Source organism: Delphinus delphis, chromosome 6, assembly GCF_949987515.2.
Source record: "Delphinus delphis chromosome 6, mDelDel1.2, whole genome shotgun sequence".
Taxonomy (NCBI): domain Eukaryota; kingdom Metazoa; phylum Chordata; class Mammalia; order Artiodactyla; family Delphinidae; genus Delphinus; species Delphinus delphis.
Window position 1 is genome coordinate 51,082,597 of NC_082688.1, and position 13,418 is coordinate 51,096,014.

A 13,418-nucleotide genomic window follows, 5' to 3' on the forward strand; every position below is an offset into this window, starting at 1 on the left:
AAAAATAATAATCATTGAAATGCCTCCGTTCAGGAGCATTTTAATTCTTTCCATATATGAGACTGGATCAAGTCACAAAAGTAAGTCCGATCCACATTTCTTGAGCATCTACTATGTGCTGAGAACTGGGATAAAAAGATGAATAAGGCAAAGTTCTTTCTTGTGAAGCAAGTCTTGTCAAGTGGAAAAACAATGGGGAAAGCTCTGTAGTGTGAATATGTGAATAGCTGCTTAGGGTTGAGTTTCTACAGTGGGTTAATCGATGTGTTTACAGGTGTCAGCATTAGCCCTCAGTATCAAATGATGGAATTATATTTAGATGAAACTCCTGTTATTTCCATAGTGTAACAAGCAATGTCTCTTTGGAGATTTAGGATGAACTTTTATTTGCATTCATCTTCAAAACCAAAGATTCACATCCTCCTGAGATTTTCAACCTTCTCCTCTTCCCCAAAAAGTCCTGGAAATGAGATCATGAAACACAGCCCCTGCCCTCATTATTCGAGGATATTCCAGTTCTATTTTGGATTTTATTTCATCACAGTTTAAGAAGGTTAGATGACAGTGATAGGGTATTATTTGACCCTTCGCTCTTTGTTTAGACAGTTCTCATTCATATAGAAGAGCTGACCGTATGCTCTGCTCTAACATTTTGAAGATACTCACTCCCCAGAAAACAAGATCATGGTGATTCTTGGGAAACATTTTTCCCTGTCGTCAGTCCATTTATTCAGATGTGACTTTCATATAGGTAACATCTATCATTGTTACCTTTGGTAGAGAATAATTTAATTTCTTTGTGTAAAATATATGGTTAATTGTCTTCAAATGAGATCAGAATCTTGAAAAATCCTGTTTAAAATACTTAAAATAGGGCTTCCCTGGGCGCACAGTGGTTGAGAGTCCGCCTGCTGATGCAGGGGACACGGGTTCGTGCCCCGGTCCGGGAAGATCCCACATGCCACGGAGCGGCTGGGCCCGTGAGTCATGGCCCTGAGCCTGTGTGTCCGGAGCCTGTGCTCGGCAATGGGAGAGGCCACAACAGTGAGAGGCCCGCGTACCGCAAAAAAAAAAAAAAAAAAAAATACTTACAGTAAGTTTACAGGTAGGAGGATTTTGATTTTTTTTTTGAAATTTGATAGAAGAGGTAATTTTTTTCTTAACATCAGGTTTTTTTTGTTTTTTGCGATACGCGGGCCTCTCACTGTTGTGGCCTCTCCCGTTGCGGAGCACAGGGTCCAGACGCACAGGCTCAGCGGCCACGGCTCACGGGCCCAGCCGCTCCGCAACATGTGGGATCCTCCTGGATCGGGGCATAAACCCGTGTCCCCTGCATCAGCAGGCGGACTCTCAACCACTGTGCCACCAGGGAAGCCCTTAACATCAATTTTTGAGCATAATATTGCCTCGTCACCAGAATTGATAACTAACACGTTATCTGTCTGATGGCTTTCAAATACCCTCTACTATTTCAATCGTTGCCCAAAAGTCTTGTGTATAATTGAAGCCCAGGAAAGTATCATCATCATCAGAGTAAACGACAGCTGACTCCTGTTGAACCCCAGTGCCTATCCGAGAACATGATATTGAGCTGTGATAGTGCAGTGGGTGTAAACCTGCGCTCCCAGGCGAGTGGCCTAGGGTCATTTCCCTGCTCTTCCACTTGCTGAGTGTCTTTGAGAAAGATCTTTTCATCTCATCCCTCTGCAAAATGAAAATAGTAATAGCGTCTGTTCTATGGAGCTGATTGACATTAACTGAATTCATACCTGTAGAGGGATTGCATCAGTGCCTAGTGCAGAATGAATGGCACACAAGTGTGAACTATCACACGGAGGTCGTATTATGTGCCAGACGCTTTTCTAAGCACTTCACACACTGACTTCATCTTCATCACAGCTCTCCAAGGGAGCACTGCACGATTACTATCCCCACTTACAGTGAGGAAACTGAGGCACAGAAGGGTTGAGTGACTGGCCCAAGGTCTCATAAGGAATGGGGCTGGGATTTGAGTAGTCAGGGCCCAGGGACCACATGTCTGACTTCTACAGTATTCCATCTAAAACTAACAGCCAGTCCACAGGGTGGGTACTGTTCTTACCCTCTTTCTACAAACCAGAAAATTAAAACTTAGAGCACTTAGACCTATTTATCTGTAGTACCAACACATTTGGGAGAACAGCAAAAAAACCCAAAACAAACAAACAAACAAAAATAACCTTTGCTACTGTGGGGAAGTAGTGATTTCTAAATTTCCAGACTCCGAAGCACTCTAAGAGTTTCTCTCATGACACACTCTATGCAGTAGACAAGAGCTGCCCGAATTAATAATCACCAACCAAAGCCAGGGCCTGCCAGCTCCTCAAAGTACAACTCCTCTTCTTCATGGCTTTCAAAAAGGAAAACATGCATGTCCTAACAAGGTTACACGTGAGCAAAAAATATGCCCAGATTACCCCAGAAGAGACTGGTATTTATACTTATTCTTCTTGTTTTGTATGTGATTACAGCTAGTTCTACCTGTCTTGTGTCGGAATGCCTTCAGGGATAGATAATAATCTAATACGATTCTGTGTAATAAAGAAAACCCACAAAGCATAAAATGCCAACGTTTGTCTCATCAAAGTAAAAATTTTACTGCCTCAGGAATACTTCAGACACTTGAAAGGATTGGATAACAGTGCCCTTCGCATTCTCAGTTGATACAGATTTGAAATCATCCTGCTGTCCTTGGTTATGATAAAGGACTGCTTTGTTGTGTTTACCTGGTAATAACTTTTTTATGTTGTTTTCCACCCCATTAGGGTTGAACTGGACCCTCACGTCAGGGACTGCGTTCAGACCTATATTCGGGAGTGGCTAATTGTGAATCGGAAGTAAGTTCATTTTTTTCCCTCTTTACGTATATACTTACTTTATATCGTTACCTTTTTATAACTTTTTTTAAAAAAATTAATAAACTTTTTTTAGAACAGTTTAGGCTTACAAGAAAATTGATTAGAAAGAAGTACTGAGCGTTCTCATATACTACCTCCCACACACATTTCCCCCTATTATTAATGTATTGGGTTTTTTGGTGTGTGTGAGGTTTTTATGTCCTTGAATGACCATGAATATTGATTTTGGGGATTCCAAATAAATTTTAGCAAGTAGGCAAATTTGCAAATGCAAAATCCATGAATAATGAGCATTGAGTGTATCTTGTATCACTCTCCTGCTCAAACACCTTCTAAGGCTCTCTATTTCCTACTATATCAAATATAAACACCACCTGCTTGCCTTTCAAGGGCTTTAATAATGTGGCCCAACTCTATCTATTAAAACGTATTTCCCTTAACTCCTGGAGCCCCTTCCTTTCTCTGAGCCTGCGTCTCTTCCTCACTGTTGCACCACATGACTGACTCAGTCCTCCCTCCACACCTTTGCTCTTGCTGTCTCCCCTCTGGGCATGCTCTCCCTTCTTTCATCTGTCTACCCAATCCTACCCGTGGATAAAAGATCATATCAAATTTCTTTTTTTTCCCGTGCAGCTTTCTCTGACTAATTTATCCTTCCTTGGATGAGTCTTACTTAAGTGTGGAATATTTGGTACAATTGATGAGCCAGTGTTGATCCATTATTATTATTATTATTTTTTTTTTTTTTGCGGTACGCGGGCCTCTCACTGTTGTGGCCTCTCCCGTTGCGGAGCACAGGCTCCGGACGCGCAGGCTCAGCGGCCATGGCTCACGGGCCCAGCCGCTCCGCAGCATGTGGGATCTTCCCGGACCAGGGCACGAACCCGTGTCCCCTGCATCAGCAGGCGGACTCTCAACCACTGCACCACCAGGAAAGCCCAATCCATTGTTATTAACTAAAGTCCATAGTTTACAGTAGGGCTTATTTTTTGTGTTTACATTCTGTGGTTTTGACAAATGTAAAATGACGTTTATCTACCACTGGAGTGTCATACCGAATAGTTTCACTGCCCTAAAAATCCCCTCTGTGCCCTCTGGTCCTCCCTCCCTGGCAACCACTTATCTTTTTACTGTGTTCATAGTTTTGCCTTCTTTCTCTGTGTGTTTTTTGTGGCTTGATAGCTCATTTCTTTCTTCGCTGAATAATATTCCACTGCATGGATTTACTATAGTTTGTTCATCCATTCACCTACTGAAGGAGAAAGTTACATTTTAAACACAAAGAATAGAGCCCTTTTATTTCTATTCTGATGAATTCCTGGAGGGTGGGGGTGGGGATTAATGAATGGAAATTTGGCCTCAGATTCAAAGGGCACATTTAAATTTATGACCAAGAAATAAATTACTTGCTTGCCTTCTAGTCAAAAAGGCCCTTCTCTCCTGGGTTAATTAAATGTTCTATGACATTGTCCTGAGCTTTTTGTCTCCATGCCAATGACCTGGAGAGTACCCTCTAATGAGAAGCATCTACCCATACTGGAATTCGCAACCTGTATGTGTGTACGTGTTGGGGAGCTGTCTGGGGAGAGTCTGCAATCAGGGGCACACCCCACTAGAGAAACATCAGAGAACCTGTGACAACACACAAGTAGTTTGAAATTCTGATATCCTCACCTCTCCTATACTCCAGTAAGAATTACCGTTCTGTGGGATAAATGATGGAAGACTTTGGAGGTTGGGTTTTATCCAGCTCCTGGAAGGGTACCATTGAATTTGTGGTGATGTGTTTTGGAGTAATGTCAGTATGCATACTATTTTCAGTAACTGAGAAGGAGAAAGCTTCACTTGTATAAAGTAATTAAGAGAAAGTTAGACGCTAATCCATCATCTGTTCTAACGAATAGAAAACCAAGTTTGCCGGGCAGTCAAATAAGATTATACTTTGCTGGTAATAAATAGAAGATTTCAGAACAAGTTGTTCTCATGCTTTTAAATGTTATAATTAGAGGTACTTTCTGGATATGAAGGCTTGAAAGAAATCTGAGACGGGGCAATAAATAGAAAGGTCCATTTTACTACACTTGGTTTTTATTTTCTATTCGGGACACTGCACTTTTTCATTCTTCATGGCAATTTCCATTGGAATTTTTTTTCTCTATCTTGAACAAACTTAAAGGACTCTTTTTAGAATACTCATTGTAAAAATTTTGGAGATCATAGCGAACCAAAAAGAGAAAACAAAAATCACTCCATTTCACTATAGACACATAACCACCATTAACATTTGATGTGTTGCCTTTGAATCATATTTCTTTGTATATATTTGCATAAAAATTAAGTCCGATTTTGATACTGTTTGGCAGCATGCTTTTTCAGTCTTCACACTAAGTGGTAACTATCTCTTTGCTATTAAATATTATTCCTCAAGACAATTTTTAATGGTTGTATAATGTATTTATACAAAAATTTATTTAAACAATTTTAATGCTTAGATGATCCCCTGTTTTTCAGTGTTATACCCAGTATAGCAACATTCTTGTGTATAGTTATGGTTTTTTTCCGTTTGGAATAAATTCCTACAAGAGGAGTTTCTGTGTGTTTAAGTGTATGCACAAATTTAAGGATTTGGGAATAATATATCAGAAAGATTATTAGCAAGATATGCGTGAATCCTCAAGAATATTGGATGTTATCTTTTAATAAATTTCCAATTTTATTTGTAAAATGGCTGTCTTTTATTTGCATTTTCTTTGTTTCAATTTGGTATCTTTTTTTCCATAAATTTATCGTCCATTTGTAAGTTTTCTTTGGTGCTCTGCTTATTCATTAAATTTGTGCATCTCTATTACTGTAGTTGTCTGGTCTTGTTTATCTTTAGGGCTGCTTTCATTCGGTAAGGATATTAACCCTTTGTATGTCATATAATACAAATTCCTTACCCAGGATACTCTTTGTCTTTTAAATTTGTTTATAGTTTTTTAACATTCAAAATTATTTATTAGTAAAATCTATATTGACAGTTTTCCTTATGATTTATAGTTTTGCTGTCATGCTTAAAATTTAATCCATAAACCTAGTATTATTTACTAGGAATTTAGGATTAAAATGTTAAACTAGACCATTAGCCACTTTGATTATTGCTTTCGTTCCCTCATGTGTCTCCATTTGTTTTTCTCTCTTCTTTAGGAACAGTGGTTTTTCATATATTTATTCTGTGCAAGTTTTGTATCTTTTTATTTTCACAAAACAAAGCAATGTCTGTTTTAACTTTATGTTTGGTAACATACTGAGGATGGGGATTGTCATTGGCCCCGTTATCTGCGCACTTGGGTAACGGACCAGCTTGTTTCCCAGAAATTAGCTAATGGACAGGTAGATGTGTGCAACGTCGAAACTCGTTTTCAGTTTCTGGCAAGCTTTGACTAGTGTTCAACTGAGGAAGCACCTTTTCCAACCCCACTGTTTGACCTTTTGGTACTCTAAATCTGATACTCTAACATAAAGGCTATAATTCCTATTGAACAGTCCTCCCAGGATCATTCTGCCCTCACGTGCATCCGTAGTATTTTATTTGTGGGGAGAATCCAATACACTCTTCCAGGTGCCCTTCATCTCCCAACCCTACATACATATTCAGCTAGTTGTTTTCTATGAGTTGTTTCTATATGGTTGCAGAGTGATGGTAGAAAGAGAAAGGCAAGGAAGGTAGTGGTTCTGGTGGTAGTTCATTTCAGTAAAACCAGGTGGAACCTGTGAATGGCTTCATAGATAAGCCACTACAAGAAGGAGAATTTAGATTCCTGACTATTATAGACATTGACTGTTCGGGGACTGACAGGAAGGAAAGTACATAGTGCTTTCCTCTGCATTGCCCTTTGGGGAGGCAAAGTATGGTACATCCTTCTCTTTCCAGCTGCATCTGATCCACAGAGATTCTGTCTAGACTTCGGCATTAAGTTATCTGTTTTGGTGAGTTTCCATTTTTTCTGTGTCTTCATAGGCCGGGAAGTTGGAGAAAGTCACAATAGTGGTTGCTGACCAGTTGTTAATTAGCAATTAATGAGCTCTCCTTTGAATTTGTTATTTTATGTGCTAAATAATGTAAGCTTGTTTTTTGTTTTTTTTGTGTTTTTTGCGGTACGCGGGCCTCTCACTGTTGTGGCCTCTCCCGTTGCGGAGCACAGGCTCCGGTCGCGCAGGCTCAGCGGTCATGGCTCACGGGCCTAGCCGCTCCACGGCATGTGGGATCTTCCCCGACCAGGGCACGAACCCGCGTCCCCTGCATCGGCAGGCGGACTCTCAAGCACTGCGCCACCAGGCAAGCCCTGAAGTTGGTTTTTGTTCTGTGCGGAAGACACCAGACTCATTGAGGTGGCTAAAGTCAGGGCTGCGCCCTTCTGTGTACTTGGCCAGAGGCAGCCCTGTTGAGGGAAGCAGTGAGGAACAAATATGTGTTTTGCATCAGCTGCGGGTCTGGCCTGCCCTAGGCACTGGGGATGCAGCTGTGAACAAGACAGAGGCAGCGCCCTTTACAGAGCTCAGGATCTAGGAGGGCAGAAAGCACTAGATAAGAGTTGGAAGGGGAGCACCCCGCAGCGCTGTAGACGTCTTTAATGAGATGGTTTAACTTGGTTGGAGGCATCAGGGAGGGTGTCCCCAGGGAATAATAATGAGAATAAACAGCCTTTATTGTGAAAAAATGTGTATATGTATTCTTTTTCATATTCTTTTCCATTATGGTTTATTATAGGATATTGAGTATAGTTAGCTGTGCAATACAGTAGGACCTCGTTGTTTATCTATTTTGTATATAGTAGTTTGTATCTGCTAATCCCAAACTTCTAATTTATCCCTACCCCCCTCTTCCCCTTTGGTAACAATAAGTTTGTTTTCTATGTCTGTGAGTCTGTTTCTTCTGTAAATAAGTTCATTTGTATCACATTTTAGATTCCACATGTAGGTAATGTCATATGATATTTGTCTTTCTCTGTCTGACTTCACTTAGTGTGATAATCCTCTGGGTCCATCCATGTTGCTGCAAATGGCATTCTATTCTTTTTTTTTTGGCTGTGTTGGGTCTTCGTTGCTGCACGTGGGCTTTCTCTAGTTGCGTTGAGCAGGGGCTACTCTTCGTTGCAATGTGGGGGCTTCTCATTGTGGTGGCTTCTCTTGTTGTGGAGCATGGGCTCTAAGCACACAGGCTTCAGTAGTTGTGGCGTGCATGCTCAGTAGTTGCGGCTTGTGGGCTCTAGAGCGCAGGCTCAGTAGTTGTGGTACACGGGCTTAGTCGCTCTGCGGCATGTGGGATCTTCCCGGGCAAGGGATCAAACCAGTGTCCCCTGCATTGGCAGGCGGATTCTTAACCACTCCGCCACCAGGGAATTCCCTTCATTCTTTTTTATGGCTGAATAATACTCCACTGTGTGTGTGTGTGTGTGTGTGTGTGTGTGTGTGTGTGTATACCACATCTTCTTTATCCATTCATCTGTAGACGGAAGTTTAGGTTACTTCCATGTCTTGTCTATTGTAAATAGTGCTGTAATGAACATACAGGTGCATGTATCTTTTCGAGTTATGGTTTTGTCCAGATATATGCCCAGGAATGGGATTGCTGGATTGTATGGTAGTTCTTTTTTTAGTTTTTTAAGGAACCTCCATAGTGTTTTTCATAGCGGCTGCAGTAATTTATATTTCCACCAACAGTATAGGAGGGTTTGGGGGGAACTTTTCGAACAATTCCTCAGAAGAAATAACTATTTAAAATATTTACGAAAATGATTTTGGTTCCAATTGCTCTAAGTGTGCAAATCATAGTGGTAAAAAAAAAAAGTAGATCCACGTGTGACCAAGCTTCATTTTATCTTATAATATTTATTTTCTACTTTCTAACAGAGATCTTTGAGAGAGCGCCTCACATGCGCATTCATAAACTAGCTAGCTTCTTCAAAGTTATTCTCACCAATATTCGTTAAGCAACATGTATGTGTATGCCAAATGGGTAAGCTTTTCTAGTGTATAAAATCCTTAGGGGGCTTTCCCTAAGGATTCAAATAAAAAGCTTCATGTGATCTAATGTCCTGGCAAGAAAACCCACCCAACTCAAAGTAATGGAAAATATAGGCAAACATTAAGTTGCTTCCTAAGATTACACTACCCTAAATGACAACACACTGAATTAGTGAGTGTTTTTCCTGAGAAATCCAATTTTAAGGGGGAAAGTTCCCAAAGGAATTAACTAACGTTAATTTGTTCTAAGATGGAAAGAAAACAGTGAATTAAAACTCAAAATTCACACTTGCTCTTTGCCTTTCTTAGGATGTGTACACTCCAGAGGATGTTGATGTCACAGGTTCAGTGTCACATACTTCTTCATAAGGAAACCGGTGTGGGCCACAGGAATAAAAATCCAGAAACAACCTAGCTTAAGACCTTATGTGTGGTAGCCTTGGAGACCAGAACTATTTCTGGTCTTTAGCTTTCTTCCTTGTGTCATAAAATGCACTTATTTCCAAGAGTGTTTACTTACAAGTGAATCCCCACCCCCCTTGCCAGTTACAGCCATGTGCCTGCTTCCATTTTCCTCAAGTCACTTCTCTCTACGCCTCTTTCTCCATTGGGTATGGCATAGACATGAGCTGAATTCTAGGACATTTCCCCCAGCTTTAAGATTTTAAGATAAAGAGTTCATACACCATATCTGAAAACTTTTATATCAGATTTTCTCCTCAAAAGAAACTTAAATCTGGGAGAAATGAAACTTATTTGGTTATTGTTCTTTTGCTATTTTATGCAAACGGATGCTTTCTTTTTTGTCCTCCGTTTTGTTAGAATGTTTTCTGAAGTCATTTACCCAGACCGCCCAAAGCCACTAACAAATGGGCATTTTAAAAAAAAATGAGTTACAGAATACTGTTAAAAGTTCATCTCACAACATGTATACTCTAACCGTATATCTGTGTCACCCTCAGGATCTGGGGGATGGAAAGCATTAAGACTAAATGTATTCCATGGCTGTGGATTTGAAACCAGAGCAAACTGTGTTCCCCTTCCTCATTCTAGATTTAGCATCTACTTCCCCATTTTGAAATCTCAGAAAGTTGCAAAGCTACCTTGTGACAGCAAGGGTAAAGCTGGCTGGAGAGGAGAGGCCAAGGGTTGGCAAGCATGTAAAGATGACTCATTTCAGCAGTGCCAGCCACAGAAGTCAGAAACCGCCATGGGGTGGGTAGTGAGACTGCTGGCTGAGTGCCATCAGCTACCAGAGTCCCAGCCTCCCTACCCGACCCACACATCTGAGCCAAATAAAGCCATGCTCCTGTGGAGCCTATTTGCAGACAAGAGAGAGATGGGCAAGTAGCCAAATGGTAGAAAGACTGTTTCTCATGAAATAAACACAACCTATTGCTTCTCCAGAGAACTGTGTTCCTTTTCTTCAAACACTACCGTTACCCATTTGGGGACAGTCCAAAGACAAACATATCTTGAGAGCGTTCTCTTTAGAGGCAGTGTCATGGAGTAGATAGAGTCTAGACTTGGGTCCAGATGCTGGCTCCTTATGTAATGTCTATGAGACCCTGGGCAAGTGACTTCATCTCTCTGAACCAGCGTTTCCTCAAGTGTGAAATGGGGGGAAATGTTGCTCATTTTGAAGGCTTATTGCGAAGACTGGAAAATAATACATGTTCCTCTTCTTCTTTTTCCTCTTCCCCTTCCTATACCCTTTTCTCTTTCTTTCCTCTCCCTTCTTGTACAATTTGGTGTGGAAGCCATCAGAACAAGTTGGCCATCCATAACTCAGGGTGGGGAGTAGCTGAAGAGGGCCAGAATGAGGAGTGGAAGGCCAAACACGCTGAGGAGGACACACGTTTAGAAGGGCCGCCTGGCATGGAGAAGCAGAACCTACATGGTGTGAGGGGGGTATCTGAGCCTGGGGCAGCCTGGCATGTGATAACAGAGCAGACATTCTGAGTAGAATGAGGGGGTGTTATATGGGGGAGAAGCCTACCACGAGGTGTCAGAGCCCAGGCAAGGGACAAGGATGTCCTTGTGGGAGGGTGATCTGGCACTAAGTGTCAGTGCAGACTGAAGAAGATGTCGTGCCAGAGGGCAAGCCTGGTGCAGGGTGTCAGAGTCAGAATATAAGGAGGGCAACATGTGTGGGCATGGAGGGGTGCTGTTAGCAAGGGTTACATTAAGGGGATTAATCAAGTAAGTAAGTATATTAAGGACAATAGGTGTTAGATTTTTCACTATCTGAGAAGGAAGTTAATATGGAAAGGAAGAAAACTAGAATGGATACTGTGACGTCAGATTGGGATTGCAAGGATCAACATGAACTCCTGGCTTTCAAAACACACACACACACACATACACACACACACACACACACTCCCTACCTAACTCTGTTCACTGAGAAGACATAGGAGGAGCAACACCTTAATAGCAATGAGCACACCCAACACCTACATCTTGACTTCTAAGAACCATTTTCCACTAAAAAGAATCAGAACTTCTTGGAGAAATGACTGATTCCAGGGTTGAGGAAAGGAAAGTATAAGATCAGCCTGAATATCTTGTGGCAGAAAGCAGTATGTGATCAGTGACTGCTGGGGACATGTAAAAAGTTGTAAGAGCCAGCTGAAGGGATTCACACTGGTCGAATTGAGGATAATTATAGCGCCAAAATAAATAATAGCAATGGATTAAGATATGTTGAATAAAATAGGAAACTGTGAATCCATATTGATACAAATCAAACTGAAAGCTTGATGAGGAATGGGGCATTTACAACAATCAAACCCAAATGGAGGGACTTCCTAAATAATAACTGGCCTATAATCTTAAGGTCATGAAAGTCAAGGGAACACTGAGGAACTGTTCCAGAGTGAATAAGAGTAAAGAAATGTGACATATAAATGCAATGCATGACTTTGGACTAGATCCTTTTGCTCTAAAAGGCATTTGGGGGACATTTGGTGAAGGCTGAAAGGGGTCAGAGGATTAGATGGTAATAATGTATCAGTGTTAATTTCCTGAATGTGATGGTTGAATACTAATTACCATGGAGAATGTCCTTGTTTGTAGAAGTTACACACTGAAGTATTCAGGGATAATGGAGAATTAGGTCAGCAACTTACTCTCAAATAGTTTGAGAGGGGGAACGGTCTTTGTACTATATTTGCAAGTTTTCTGTAAATTTGAGATTGTTTCAAAATAAAAGGAAAATAATATATGTTAGGCGCCTGGCATTGTAATAAAGACTGTTAGTGGGTCCCCTTTACTGTCCCATGCGTTTATCTTGCAGCTGCCATGAGTGTAGGAGCTATTGTGCCCAGAGACATTTGAGCAATTTGCTCTACCTCCCAGCCCCTTAACCTCCCACTTTGGATTGGTGGTGGTGACCAGAGCCTGACCGGCACAATAGCACTGGTGCAAGGGGTACCATAGTCCCACCTCTTGTCTCAGAGTGGGACAGTGGGACAACTTTGCAATGTGATCCTTCCAGAGCACCCTGTGTATCAGGCCAAGAATTTATCTGAGCTCTCATCCTTAGTTGACTCCTTCTGCTTCCCTATCTCTCTTACAGGCTTTTCTTCAAGAACACACAATCAAAAATCACATGCACCTGAGTCCCTGCCTCAGGCTCAGCTTCTAGGGAATCTCAACTAAGACAATCACATAGACAATCACTAAGACAATTACCAGTCCAAGAAATGATAGCTATATTATCATCAATGATAATACCATTAGATGCAATACCAGTGCATGTATTATAGATCTAGATACCCTTATTTTGCAGATATGTTGAATTTAAAATCTCCTAACATCCCTGTTTCTGCTAAACTATATAATAATTTCTATATGAGAAATTTACTTTCTACCAAAACCAAAAGTAGAACTCTGAAAAGTGCTCACTTTAGGATTTTCCACTAGTAGAATTCTCCCCCCAAACAATTAAACACGTGAATGATGCTGTGGTCCCGGTTAAACTTGCTGCATTTCACCCCTTCCAGGAAGTCTTGGTGGATATCCTTTCCCAGATGTTCTGCTAAAACTATGGTTTAGATTGGATTTGGGGATTCCAGTTTTCTAATATCTTAGTAGCAATGGTTCTCAATGAGGGTAATTAATGCTTCTGTTTTTAATTGTCTCAATGACTGGCGTGGGCTACTGCATTTCACACCCTGCAATGCATGGGGCATCACATACAATGAAGGATCATCCCCAATTCAACATTCAGCACAACTATCAAATGTCCTGCTGGACATTCAGGGTGGTGAAACACCAGTCTGTAAATATCTAAGCCAAGCCTCTATGCCATCTTACAAATATTTTTGCACTGAATTTTTCAGGAAAACAACTATCATGTAAATATAGGGGAAGTTAAACTTTGTGCTGATTAGAGCTCTACAAGAGTTTTCCCCCATTTTGGAAAATCACATTACTGACAGCAGTGCTGCTTTGTGGTGTTTGAGTCACCCATACAACACATCTGTTGCAGTCTGCTTTTGTAGGTGTTAT

The 13,418-nt window shown here is 41.1% G+C and overlaps 1 protein-coding gene across 4 annotated transcripts in view; it reads left to right on the forward strand.

Moving 5' to 3' along the window:
• DOCK8 (dedicator of cytokinesis 8) overlaps positions 1 to 13,418 on the forward strand; it is a 219,939-nt gene that overhangs the window by 65,488 nt on the left and 141,033 nt on the right. For all 4 annotated transcript variants that reach the window (XM_060014659.1, XM_060014663.2, XM_060014660.1 and 1 more), the window contains one exon: positions 2,805 to 2,876. In XM_060014659.1, the coding sequence (XP_059870642.1) occupies positions 2,805 to 2,876 (72 nt within the window). The remainder of the gene's footprint in view (positions 1 to 2,804; positions 2,877 to 13,418) is intronic.